General features: G+C 50.6%; 1 protein-coding gene across 1 annotated transcript; it reads left to right on the forward strand.

The window, feature by feature from the left end:
* The first annotated feature begins 7,782 nt into the window (after window positions 1-7,782).
* On the forward strand, window positions 7,783-8,697 carry LOC136996073 (olfactory receptor 14A16-like). The gene has a single exon (XM_067317068.1). The coding sequence runs from the start codon at window positions 7,783-7,785 to the stop codon at window positions 8,695-8,697; it is 915 nt and encodes a 304-aa protein (XP_067173169.1).
* The last annotated feature ends 5,583 nt before the right edge of the window (window positions 8,698-14,280 follow it).

Genomic DNA, 14,280 nt, shown 5'->3' on the forward strand with positions numbered 1-14,280 from the left:
TTGTCACCCAGCATGGTACAGGCCAGGGCTCTAAACAGCGGGAGAGCCAGGCTACAGGCAAAAGTCTCCCCTGGAGCCTGCAGGAATAGGTGCTCTGGAGAAGTTGGCAGCTCCTACCCTGGGCCTGTCCGCTCTGTTTGCTAGCACCACCTTCCCTGAAGAAAGATGCACACCGGCACCTTTTCACTTCTTTAATCACCTAGGATTCATTGACTCAAGTGAGGTAGGTGGAACTCATGGTAAGGAGGTGGCCTGGTTTTAATGTGCTTCCTATCATTTCTGCCTGAAAATCCACATTTCTTTTTGATTGAAGGACATCAAAAGATGCTGTTGTGCACGACTATTGTTTCCATTCCAAATTCAACAGTCAGGAGGTTGTTGGCAACTCAGGGAGCTGGAAGACGCTGCTCATAAACCTCTCTCCGTGGCAAGAGCTCCTGCTGACCTCAGTGGGATTCAGACCACAGTTTTCGTCTTCTTGTAAGACTTTGTAGCTCCCAGGAGGTGGCTCTGCATCAGCCTGTCTGCATCTCACGCCCTTCTTCTAGCCTCCTTTTTTGTAATGCAGACTTTTTTTGTTTTGTTTTGTTTTTTGTTTGTGGAAAGAAATGTGTTTCCTATCTTTCACTGTACTAAAGAGGAATGGGTATAGGACACTTGTTGATTCATATAAACATTTTCTTTAGTTGGATACATTTACCAAATATAAACAATGTTGCAGCTTGTAATGCCCCATTGGAGACACTAAAAGGCTTTAAATACGTCTATTTGTACATCTGTGCCTTCTTCTTAAGGAGGAGAAAGTTAAAGCATGAATAGACTTGGTCCTGTTCCGTTCCTTTTTACTTTTAGGCAGGAAATCTGTCCTGTTGTTTGGCATCCCTGTATTAGAACATTATTATACCTTTAGTGGAAGCACTTGAGAACTGTTAAAGTATGGACAGACATGTTGCGTGGTTGGATGCTCATCTGCCACGTAAGAGGATTATCTGCCTTTGGGTTATGTGATGGTTGCCTCTGTGGTCATCTACCAGCAATGTCTAGTCAGTGCCCACATCTACTACTAGCACTTTCCTCCTGGGGACCAGAACTGCCTGAGTGTTGCTCATCTGATCAGATGCCCAGAGAAGTGCATCCTGGGAAAGGATGCTTGCTGCTTTGGTCATGGGGTAGAGGCTTGTCTGCTTATGTGCTTGAGGTACCACCTGCAGGCAATGGTGTGTGATCTTCCCAAGCAAGGAACCTGGTCGGAAGGAGCCTCTGGAAATGAGACAGCAGGCTGTGAGCTGTGGAGCTCTTCAGACAGGCGGAAGGTTGTCACCTCTTACAAAATGAACTTTGAAATTATGACTCATAACCAGGCTGCTTTGACAGTGCCTGCCCTCAGCTTTCCTGCCTGTGCTGTGCTGCTTGTGTTCAATGCTGACTTGGACACCAGCATCCAGGAAGCCCGAAGGACAGCACCAACTATCATTTATATTCCACATGTCCATGTACAGTGGGAGGCTCTTGGACTCTCACTGAAAGCTACATTTACTACACTGTTACAGAATGGTCCAGCATAGGCACCAGTTTGGTAGCTTGCAACACCAGCTGGATGCCATGCAAATCTCCCCAAAGAGCTCTTCCTATCAGTAGCTTTCCTTCTTCAGTTTCCTGTTCAGTTATGTATCCTTGAAGCACCTGAATGCTGTGCTTTCCCAAGTGAATGGACACCGTCATCACGAGAGCACCCTACCTGAACCTTCTAGAATTTGCTGTGGCAGCAAACAGCGCTGAAAACGTTTGTCCAAAAGTGTTTTCTGAGTCCAGAGATTCACTCAGACCCAGCTTTCCCCCCATTCCCACACACAGGCTTCTTAGACAGATGTATAATTTTGCCTGGGAGAATAATTCTGGCAATTTCAAGATAGTTATTTATATCCTGAACCAAATGAATGAAATGTATGCAAAGTGCACAGCAATCAAGATCTGTTTGCCAATAGCATGCCTTCTGACAGTCTGCCATTGCAAAGATAGGTGTCACAGTGTTCGTAGTAGAAATGGCTTTAGCATTTGAATGCCTTAACTACAATATCAGTTCTTCCTTCATAAGGGCCAAACCTTTACAAATTAGGAATTTTAATTCCATCCTGTGCTTTGGTAACTTTGGGAAGACAACTACACCGCTTTCCATCAGCAGACTTCAGTAGGAGTACATCCTCCACTTGCTAGACTTCTGGGAGTTGGCATTAACAGGTTACGCTTCTGGTGATGATGTTTTCCTGAACACAGAAACACAGATCTTAACCGGATGTGCTTATCCCGCATCCTTTTCTGCAGAGCTGCTGCCCAGCTGGGCACTGCCGAGCCCGTATCACTTCAGGGTGTTGGTCTGCCCCAGGGGCAGGACCTGCTGTTTGATTTTTGAATTTAATAAAGTTCATGGCAACCCATTCCTCCCGCCTGCTGAGGTCCATCTGGATGGCAGCCCTCGAGCTTAGGACTGTTTTCCTGATTAAAGGCCATATGCAAATGTGATGAGAGTTGTGTCCCCCAGGTAACCGATGAACGTGTTAGACAGGACAGGTCCCAGTATAGAGCCCTGCGTACTCCACCTGTCACCGACTTCCAGGTAAAGCACCACTCATTCACAAAAGCCCTCTGAGCTTGATCATCCAACCAGCTTTTAACCCACCCGGTTGTCTGCCCAGCCTATCATAATGCCCTATTTGTATACAAGAATATTCTTGGAGACAGTGTCAAACTCCTTGCTAAAATCATCGTAAATGACACCCACTACTCTCCTCTCCTCACCAAGTACAGATCTTTTATCGCAGAAGGCAATCAGGTGGGTCAGGAATCATTTCTCTGCACTAAATCCATGCTGGCGGTTCCCAGGCACCTTCTTCTCCTTCAAGTGCCCAGAAATGTGATGCAAGACGATTCACTCCATGAAACACTCCTCACCAAAGTGAGGCTGAACAGCCTGCAGCTCCCTGGGTTGTCCTTGTGGCCTTTTCTGGTGATGGGCACAACATACTCCTTCTTCTGGTCATTGGGGCCTCCCCTGATCTCCACAACCTTTCAAAGATGACAGAGACTAGCCTTGTTGTGAGGGTGGCCAGCCCTCTCAATGCCCTCAGGTGCAGCCCATCTTGTCCCATAGACTTGTATGGGTTGAGTTCTTGCAAGTCATCCCTCACTCAGTCATCCCCCAACATTGCTTGCTTTTTTTTCCCCCTCTGGACTCCTGACCAGGCACAACAGCATAGGAGACCTTCTTGGTGAAGACAGAAGCCAAGAAGGCCTTGAGCTCCGCAGACCTATCTGCATCTGCTGTTAATAGATTCCTTGCCTGATCCAGCAGTGAGCCAACATTTTCCTTTTTACTCTTTTCCTGAAACTGAAGCTGTAGCAGCTCTTCTTCCTGTTCTTGATGTTCCCTGCAATGGGCAATCCTAGGAGAGCTTTGGCTTCCCTAACACCATCCCTTCTCACTGGACAATATTTCTAGATACCATCTTTGCAGCCTCGCCTTCCTTCTGCTTCTTTATTGCCCTGGAGCTCAGTCCTGAGTTCCCAGTGCAGCCACGCCGATCTCCCAAGATGTCTACTAGTTTTACTGAGTACCATGATGGACTCTTTCTGTGCTTGGTGGGTGCTGTCCTCAAAGACCTGCTGGCTTTCCTGAGCTGCTGGGCCCTTCAGAACTGCCTCCCATGGGATCCCCCACCAGTCCCCTGAATGGCCCGAGTCTGCCCCTCTGAAGTCCAGGGTCTGTGCTCCTCTACTATCCTTCCTCACTCCACTCAGGAGCTGGAACTCTACTTTTTCTTCATCACTGGAGGCAAGGCAGACACTGACTGTACCATCCCTGATCAGTTCCTCCCTGTTTGAAATTTTCAGATACAAAGCAGCATCACAAATCGTGCATTTGTGCTCAGAAGCTGTCCCTGATGCCCTCCAGAAACCTCCTGGCCTGCTTGCACTCTGCTGTTTGGCCTTCCAGTTCATGTCAGGGGGATTAAAGTCCCCCCGATAAGAACCAGGGTCTCTGATCCACAGACTTTCTCACACTGCTTAAAGGAGACTGCGTCCACCTCCCCTACCTGATTGGGTGGTCTGTAACTCCCATTGCGATGTCACCCTTGTCACCCACAAGCTCTCACCCAAAGCCTTGCCTTAATGTGTTAGGAGCTCCACACGTCTGAGCTGTCCCTTCACACAAAGGGCATCCCCTTTCGTCATCTTCCCCGTTGCTCTCTCCTGAAGAGTTTGTACCCTACCATCAGGGCTCTCCTATTGTGCAAGTGATCCACCACATCTCAGTACTCTAGCAATGTTTCAGTCAGATTGGTCATGGTGCAACCTGTTACCAGGAGCCAAGGACACTGTGTGTGCGATGGCCCCACTTCAGAGCAGAGCCATGCTGGCATAGATAGCAGGTGGCAATGTCATGGTGAATGGAGGTTGCCACTAGGAGAGCAAAGCCTGCAGTGCCCAAGGCCAGGCAGAAACACAGCTGGGCTGTGCAGGAATGGCAGGAGAGGGGTTTGCTGCCTGAGTTGACTCTGCAGCACCTTGGGGCCTGTGACAGAGGTGAACCAATGTCCAGGCACGATAAGGTGCCACTGAATAAGTCCCTGGCCTGGACAGCCTGCGATCCAGTGATCCTGTGGACCTCATTAGCACAGTCCCTGTTTATGTCATCTGGGGGTGAGAAGAGGTTCAGGGGGAGGAGAGCAAGAAGGATTTCAGAGTGCAGGGACATGAATGGAGACCTTGGTGTGATGTGCCTCCTGTTTATGCAGCACGCTTGGATGTGGGCAGTACAGACTGTGCCCGAAGGCAGAGGTAGGATTCATTTGTTTGGGCACAGGGAGGAAACCCAAGATGCCCTGGGGCACTTGCCCAGCACCACTCCAAACAGGCAGGGCTTTCCTGTAGGGGCCATACTGTATCTGCTAGAAACATGTAGTTGTGCTGGACACCCCAGACATCTGACATGGCCCTGCCAGCCTTTTTTTATATCATTACACGCAGTGTCTGCACTGGATTACATCAGGATTTTGCACTGTAGGGATCTGCTTGTGTCACAGGTTCATAGTGAGTGGTGCTCTAGCAGTATTAGGCATCTGGGGTCATTTGAGATGGCCAAGGAAATTCCCCAGCTGGGCCCCACCTCATGCTCCAGAAGGATGTGGGTCTCCCAGTTGCTCCATAAGAGCAAGCAGACACTGGCACATGCCTGGGACCACCTCTGTCTCTTCAACTGTCACCAGGTGTTTGTGTGGGACTCCCACCCTCCATCTCCAGTGATTATAACGTGAGCTTAGACAGGGATCTCACACGCAGACATCTATTTTGTGTATACTTTGACTTAGGCAAGGAGAATCCCACCTCCTGCTTTTTTTTGTGGAGTTCGTGGGAGAGAGCTGAATCCCACTGCATCTCAGGGGCTTCTAAATGTGCATGAGATGTCCAGATTGACTCATCTGAATCAAAACCTGAACCATGGGTAGATGACCTCCCTTCTTGTCCTCGAGTAGCTTCCTGCCTAGTTAGGAGTGCGACATTTCCACCTCTTGCAAATAACCATCCTCTGATGAGACAAATTGTCATGCTGGAATCAGTTTCCCTTCAGTGTTGAGAAAGAGACCAATGGTGATGATTTTAGTCTACTTCAGGGAACATTTCCCAGGAGGAGGAAGCACAAGGGACAGAGGAATTCAGGACTTCAGCTGGGCCCCTGCTCCTAGGCAGGGCCAGGCTTCAAGGATGGAAGGAGCTGATGGCAACCTGGCAGCATTGCTGAGAGACAGCTGTGTGCAGGAGCAGCTCCTCTGCAAGAGCAGCAGGGCTCCAGGCACTGCCTGCTGCTGCTGACATGAGATGAGAGAAGGCAGAGAGAAGTGAAAGGCAGTGTGGAGTGGGAGGAGAGAGGAGAGCTCACTGTGGGAGGAATCTTCACAGCTCCTGACACGGTAAGTCTCTGGCTGCAGGGCAATGCTACTGAGGTTCCTGGAGGGATCTTCTAAACTCATCCCATCCTACGACTGATAGATTCAGGCATGAATTCAGTGACCTCTGGTCTGTGAGAAACTTCAGGAAACCCCTTCAACTCCGCCTCAGCCTACAGACAGCACCAGCAGCACCTTGACTGCTTTATAAGAGTTGTTCTGACCTGCTCCTTAGGACCTGTGAGTACAGAGATACCTGTGCCCAGTGCCCTGTCCTGGGAGGTTTCTGTAAGGCAGAATGGAGCCCACAGAGGGTGGGATGGGGTCTGTGAGCAGCGGCAAGGAAAAGATGTTGGGACAGAGTAAGAGCTGGCAGCAGGGACAGTGCGAGGTGGCAGAGATGGGCAGGGAATGAGAGGGAACTGCTAACAGAATCGTCATGGGAGAATGGATTTGAGCAAGTCTTGCTCAGTCCCTCCAATGCAGACAGCTTCTTCCGGGCAAGCCTGCCATGTCTCTTCTCTGACCCAGCAGAGCCTCTGCCCTGACAGCCATGGAGTCCAGGGGCTGAGAGAGACTGCCCTGCATTGTCACCATCTGTGAAGCAGCATGCCCAGGTGGGTAAGGTGAGGGCTTTCCTGAGTGCCCATCTGCCCCTCTCTCCTTGCCTCCCTTGGCAGCAGGATCATGGGGTTGCTCCTTGTTTCCCCTCCTCTCCATGCTGCTCCTGTTCTTCTCTTGGGCTCCCTGGGTTTCAAGGTTTTCAGCTGCAGTTCAGACACCTGCCCTGCGAGTTGTGCAAGAGAGGGGTCTGCTTGGGAGTGAGGTGTCTGCAGCACCCTTCTAGACTCGGTGGCTCCAGGAAATGCAGTCTGTGGGGTTGGGAATTGAGCTGACTCTCCCTTAAGGAGAGCCCATCTTCAGTCCTAACAGTCCTTTGACTGTTTCCCGGTGGTGTCCTGGCAGACTTTGAGCTGCCCTCCGGAAGGGCACCGCTGCCTCATAGCATCTCTGTTGTGTCCAAGAGACAAATGAATAAGGTGCAGAGATGCTGAGAGTATGGAGATGGTGTTGGGGAACTGTATATGGGCATCTGAAAAGAGTCCTGTGTGTCCTTGGCTAGAAGGGGAGTGCGGAGACCTCCCTCTGGTGCCCTGAGAAAGGCAGAGAAGGTTGGAGACCTGCGGTTTTGAAACTGGACTCGTCTGCTCTCAGCAGGGGCTGGTTTCTTTTTAGGGCAACATATGGGAGTGATCATCCCCCAGCTCCAAGAGGTGCGAGCAAAGGACAGCTGGGAAGAAGGCTAATAGACAGACAAGCTGTCCTCACTCTGCACCAAGCGACAGGGAATCCATTTTTGTCAGGATTCGCCGTAGAAATGCTGAGAATTGCTGCCTTTGAGGGTCACTCCGCAGGGGTGACAGGGGCATCTCAAGGAAAATAAACAGTTTTAAAAAATCCCGTGAACTCTGTTCCTCAACCCTCATTCTTTAGAAGTGGTGGTGCAGATGCTGAAAAGCCCTTCCACATGCCCAGTGGATTTCACCTGAGAGGAACTGTGACTGTCCGAGCTAGTCACCCTCATTCCCATGTATCCCACCACTATACAGCTGGACTGACTTCTCTGGGCAGAAGTCCCTGCTCCTCATAACACACTCTGCCAGTGCAAAGTGGAGTTCAAGCAAGGGAGCTGCACACAGATCTTCTCAGGAAAGAGAGAGGCAAAGTGGGGGTTGCATGAGAACTGCAACATTTGGGGGATTTTTTACTTGAAAAGTCTTTCCTAACTTCTCAATGTCTTTTCTTCTTTGGACAGTCCCCCATGCCCAGAGGGAGCAAAATGTCCAACAGCAGCTCCCTCAACGAGTTTCTCCTCCTCGGATTTGCAAACACACGGGAGCTGCAGCTCTTGCACTTCTCGCTCTTCCTGGGCATCTACCTGGCTGCCCTCCTGGGCAACGGCCTCATCATCACAGCCATAGCCTGTGACCACCACCTCCACACCCCCATGTACTTCTTCCTCCTCAACCTCTCCCTCCTCGACCTTGGCACCATCTCCACCACAGTCCCCAAATCCATGGCCAATTCCCTGTGGGACACCAGGGCCATTTCCTACTCAGGATGTGCTGCCCAGGTCTTCCTGGTTATCTTCTTGTTTGGAGGAGAATATTCTCTTCTCACAGTCATGGCCTATGACCGCTATGTTGCCATCTGCAGACCCCTGCATTATGGGACCATCATGGGCAGCAGAGCTTGTGTCAAAATGGCAGCAGCTGCCTGGGCCAGTGGTTTTCTCACTGCTGTGCTGCACACTGGGAACACCTTTTCAATACCACTCTGCAAAGGCAATGTTGTGGACCAGTTCTTCTGTGAAATTCCCCAGATCCTCAAGCTCTCCTGCTCAGACTCCTACCTCAGGGAAGTTGGGCTTCTTGTGTTTACTGCCTCTTTAGACTTTGGATGTTTTGTTTTCATTGTGCTGTCCTACGTGCAGATCTTCAGTGCTGTGCTGAGGATCCCCTCTGAGCAGGGACGACACAAAGCCTTTTCCATGTGCCTGCCTCACCTGGCTGTGGTTTTCCTGTTCATCAGCACCGCATTTTTTGCCTACCTGAAGCCCCCCTCCCTCTCCTCCCCAGCTCTGGATCTGGTGGTGACTGTTCTGTACTCAGTGGTGCCTCCAGCAGTGAACCCCCTCATCTACAGCATGAGGAACAAGGAGCTGAAAGATGCCCTGAGGGAAGTGATGTCATAGACATTTTTCAGCAGTGGCAACATTGTCATTTCTCTCCACAAATGACTCCTGTTGTGTCCCGTAGCAGGACTGAGCTTTGTTTCTTCACTTTATTTTCATTATTACTATTATTACTGTTGTTATTGTCTTTTGTTATCATGTTGCTACAGAATTGCCTGGATACATTCCACTTTTCCTGAGACTGCTCGTTCTCACCAGGTGCCCATATGAAATTGTGTCCAACACTGGGTCAGAGCTGATTCCATCACAGCATCTCTGTAATAAAGTAGGTTTTTCCTGGTGCAGTGCCTGAAGCCTGGTCTCTTCCTCCAAAGCTGCTGTCCCTCACACCCTGTCCCCAGCACATGTCCTTGAGAGACAATCTCCCCAACCTCAAATGCTGGTCCTTACCCCCAAAGTCACCCCCAGACAAGGGTCCAGGCCCAGCTGGAGGACTGATCATCCAGCTGTGAGCCCTGGGAGGATGAGTCCTCTCCTGGGTCCTCTGCAGGGCTGGCAGCGAGCATGCAGAGGAGGTCCTGGGACCATCTACTGGGCCTGTAGACCATCCTCCTCCCATGGGGGGGCCTCATACAGGGTCTGTCAGAACAAAAATTCAGCCCAGCTTGTTGTTGCATGAACAGAGAGGAGAAGCTACCCCAGGAAACTCCTCCCAGACCCAGCCCCTCGTATCAGCCATTTCCAGCACTGGCCATTCCCCATGGTGCTGGTGAGGGGTGATCTTGGAATGTGACCCACTCTCTCTGCCTGCTGGGCTCAGCACTTGTGTAGGGGGGAATGGCCAGCCCTGCCTGGCCTCTCTGCAGGCTCAGACCTCAGCAGACCCCAGAGCATGGCCTTCTGCTAAACCCAGGGGCACAGGATCAGGGCTGCGCAGGGGCTGGGCACTGGTGGGAGGCTGCAGAGCAGGAGGGCATGTGGGGGATGGTGCACCAAGGACTGTCATGGTGACCATTCTAGGGGAGTGTTTCCCCACTCCTGAATGCCTCCTGCCCTGTGTGGTGCCTGCACAGTTCGGCCGTGAGGCCAAGTGCAGGGCAGCAGGGCTGGGTCAGCACAGGGATGGGGCGCAGATGTGAGCCATGACACTCCAGAAGCTCCCAACGGTTGTGGAGGGGACTCACTGCTGCTAGTGGGGTTGAGGGTCTCTCGGTGGCTGCAGCCATCAGCATCGCCTGCCAGGACTCCCAGACCCAGGAGAGATGGTCGGTGCCCTGCACCACAGCTCACAGTGCCCCTCTCCTGTGTCACAGTCCTCTCTCAGGAGCACTGCTGGCTGTGTCACTCCCTGCCCAGGTGATTGCTGGAGCTGCTGGAGGTCTTCTCTCCTCACCCCTGCTGAACACAGCTCTGCCCTGGCGTTGGCCCACAGGCTCTGCCCTGGGTCATGTTACGTCTCCATACATTCTCCTCTGGGACCATGTAGGGACCCACAGCGCAGAGCTCTGATTGGGGCTGGCCACCACGGCCTGCCTGAGCGGTCCCAGGAGATCCCAGCAAGGCTGTGCTTGGAGATGAGGCTGTGATTGTCATCGGTCAACGTAGATGGGATGGTGTGGCTGCGGGTCAAGGGGAGGAAAGGACAAGAGACAACAAGGAGAAGATACAGTAAGGGGAATTTCAAGTGAGTTTAAGGAAAAAATAAAGAAACAACCATGATAGTTGAGCAGCACTGGGGCAGGAGCCAGGAGATCTTTAAAAACACTCCTCAAGAAAGCACTTACCAACCTGATCTGACTGTAAAGTTAGCCCTGCCCAGAACAGATCATGGTCCTGCAGATCACCAGTGGTCCCTTCCAACCCAAATCCTCCAGGAGGAAGGGGTGGAAAGTGGAGTCCTGGGCAGGGGACACTGTTGGGGGTTGAGGCCTTGCTGGCATTTGCACTCCCTGGTCAAGCCTGACCTCAGAGTCACACAGTGAGTGAGTTCATCCTCCAAAGGACTCTCTGCCCCATGGGCAACAGGAGTCAAAGCAGTGCAGGGAGACTGCAGAAAAGTTCTCAGGAACACGCCAGGCATTCAGGCCCTTCGACTGCTGAGGTGTCCCCAGACCGGTGCTTTGCCTCCTGGGTCTGAAGGGCTGAGAAATCTTTGGAGCCAGAGCAGACTGGAGTCCCATCTTCTGGACTCACAGGTTACAGGGCATCAGCAGGGCTGTACTGGCTGCAGGGAGGGAATCAGTGCCCAGGGCATGAGCAGATGCCCCTCTGCCCTCTCCTCTCTCTTCACACCCCAGAACAGAGATCGTGTTTCCCATGTTGGACCTCCCCGCCGGACTGTATTCCCAGCCAGAGGGGACACAGGCTTCACCCTGGGGAAATGTAGGAGAGCCCAGTCTCATCTAGAGGAGCAGGGTCCCAGCACACCTGCTGGGTGGCCAGGCCTGCAGGCTGCAGACCCAACTCTGTTCCCTGCATACCTCCTGCCTGGCTCTGGAGGCCCCAACAAGGCATCAAGAAGGCAGGCATGCCTGGGGGTCTGGAGCCACTGCGGTGGTAAGCCAAAGCTCAACTGGAGCTGGAGGTGGAGCTAGCAAGAGATGAGGAGGGCAACCAGAAGGGCTTCTGTAAGCACATGGGCAGCACAAGGCAGCCAGACAAGGAAAATGTGGTCTCCCTGCTCAGTGGGGCAGGGGATGTAGTGACAAAGACAAGGGAAAGGCTGAGGAGCTCATTGCCTCTTTCACCTTGTCTTTTACTGGTCTTGTCTACTGCCAGGCCTCCCTGGCCCATGAGTCCTTTGGCAGCATCCGTGTTAGCAAAGCCTCACCCATGGCAGAGGAAGATGCAGCTGGGGAGGACTTTTGCCCAGTGGGCACACACAAGTCCGTGGGACCAGACAGGAAGCACCCCAGGGGGCAGGGAGAGGTGGCTTGCATCAGTGCAATGCTGCTGTTGATCATCTGTTAAAGGTCAGGATAGTCAGGGAGGTTCCTGATGACTAGGAAAAGGCAGACATTGCATGCATTTTCCAGAAGGGTAAGAGGTAGGATCTGGGGAATGACAGGCTGCTCCTCTTCATCTCAGTGCCTGGGAAGGTGATGGAGCAAATCCTCCTGGAAACCATCTCCAAACATATGAAGGACAAGGATTGGAAGAGGCAGCATGGGTTGACCAAGGGGAAATGGAAAGCATGCCTGACCAACCTGATTGCCTTCTGCCATCAGATGAATGTCTTTGTGCGCAAGGGGAAAGCAGGGGATTTTGTGAACCTTCACTTTAGCAAGGCCTTTCACACAGTCCCCCAGAGTCTCCTTATAGCCAAATTGTGGAGACCTGCCCTGGATCAGTGGACCATAGGGAAGGCGGAAGATTGGCTGGACCATCAGGCTGAAATGCTGTGATCAGTGGTACAAGTTCCAAGTGGCAGCCAGTTACTAGCAGCATCCCTCAGTGATCACCATGTGGGGCAGGACTGTTTAACATCTTGATGAATGGCCTGCACAGTGGATGGAGCGCACTCTCAGCACCTTTGTAGCCAGTGCATAATTGGGGGGAGCCCCTGGGCAACCTCATCTAGTTCCCTCTGCATTGACCAGGGGGGTTGGCACTAGATGATGTCCAGAGGTCTCCCCCACCCTAAGTGCTGTGATTCAGTGCACCGTTTCCTGGAGTGCTCTGTAAAAAGAGAAGAGGCAGAGGAAGAAGAAAGGAGAGAGAAACAGAAGAAGAGATCTGAAACGTGTCCATTTAAAGAAAGTAGTTCCTCAGAACAAAGTTTCTCCATTCAGAGCATTGCCAGCAAATGTATTTTGATGAAGAATGTATCTCTGTGTATACGTTTACGCTCCCATAGACAGACTAATTCCTGTAGTGCATGAACATGGTGCTGCCAATGAACAAGGTGGAAAAAATTATTTGGCAATGGTAAAAACTGTGTGAAGTTTTGGAAATGAGCGTTTTTTTTGTCAATTATTGCACTGAAGATGTTTTAGAGACTCCTTTAAAACATTGCTTTAACATGGGTATGTTGAGATTTGTGGAAATTAGGCCATCCAAAAATAGAGCATTTCCTTGATGCTGGTCATGCTGCTTTCCTCACCAGTCGAGAGAGCCCGACACCTCAGAGTGCGACGTGCTCTGTGCAAAGAGTGAGGGGTGGCATGGACAGCCCTGGGCAGGGGGTGGTCTTCTGACACCAGGCTCTGTGTGAGACACAACAATATCCTGTTTAGTGGTGCAGGCCTGATTATAACAGAAAAGTTTAGAAAAATGGCATTGAAAATGAAACAAGAAACAAATTAAGACAAAGATTTAAAGCAAAGGAATGTTTTGTTATACTTTCCAGCTTTTCATTTTTTTGTGCTCTTATTGTCTTTCTTGATTTGTTCTGTTTTAGTATACTAGTGTTCTGGCGAGATTATGCATTATTTTTCTGCCTGAAAAGGAAAGAGATTTTCAGAACTGGGGTGGGATGCAGTCACAGGGTTGTGGAAGGCTGGTGCCATTGCAGGTGCCCTGGTCGCCTCTGCTCAGCCTCCATCTGCAGCTCCAAGGTGCTCTGGTCTCCTGCAGGTCCCCTGTGCAAGTTGCCAGGTCCAGGCAGGTGCCTGAGAGACACTGAGGCCTCTCAGAGTGCCACTGAATGTTTATGCTTAGACCCCTGAGCTCTGCCTGGAAAGGTGAAGAACTGCTTTCAACATTAAAAAAATAAATAAATGAGAACATTTACATCAGCTGAAAGGACTGAATAATTTAAAAAAAATGTCAGTGTTTTCCCATGATGACATAATGGAAATTTTGAGGAAGTGCCTGAATCTCAGGAGAAGAAATGTTGATCTGCCCCTTAACTTGCGTTACCACTGCTCTGTCTGTTATGCTGTGGATGTAACCTCATTAATCTCTCACATATTTCCACATCCCTGATTAAACTGATCATTTCTAAAGTCAACTGTTTGTCAGGCTACCTGGGCATATTCACTTTCCATAGTTTCCCAGTCCTCCTCCTCCCCTTGCTCTTTATTATTTAGATAATTCTCAACTCTCTAGTTGCTTTAAGCTTCAGGGAGTCTGAAGCTTGCCGTGGCTTTCAGCAGTCTAACTGTCTCTTCAATCAACTCCTTCACTGTGTGTCTATTCAGTCTTTCCTATCTATTTGTGAAGAACATTTCAAGGAAGGTTATTCCTTGTAGACTGTGGACCTCACTGGAGGCGACTTGGACTTGACATACAGTTGAGGAGTGTCTTTTACTTCTTATGACACTGGATTAAGTTTTTTTTCTTTAATCGCAATTAAGACAAATTTCTTCTGTGCCTGTTTGCAGCTAGTTGTCTAAGGAAAGCAGGTGGGAATTGGTGCCCATGAGCTGTAACATTCAGCTGCAGCCTTGAGTGGCAAAAGGTTAAATTTGAACAAGAGTGATCTAAGTCCCCAGTGGCTGGTGAGAGAAGTGGCAGGGCTGGGGAGGTGGGGAGGAATATTTTGCATGGATGTCTGACCTCCAGGATGGTGATTTCCCTACATGTCCAGACTTCGTTAGGAGACACTCTGGATCAATATCAGTTGGAGAAGGTGGATATCACTCTAGGTTGTAAGCTGAAAAATAAGGAAAACTTTAAAAGCAGAAATCCTTTTTTTTTTTT

This window comes from Apteryx mantelli, unplaced genomic scaffold, assembly GCF_036417845.1.
Source record: "Apteryx mantelli isolate bAptMan1 unplaced genomic scaffold, bAptMan1.hap1 HAP1_SCAFFOLD_20, whole genome shotgun sequence".
Lineage (NCBI taxonomy): Eukaryota > Metazoa > Chordata > Aves > Apterygiformes > Apterygidae > Apteryx > Apteryx mantelli.

Excerpts from the sequence above, each read along its gene's own strand:
- LOC136996073 (XM_067317068.1), top strand. The coding sequence starts at position 7,783 with ATGTCCAACAGCAGCTCCCTCAACGAGTTTCTCCTCCTCGGATTTGCA.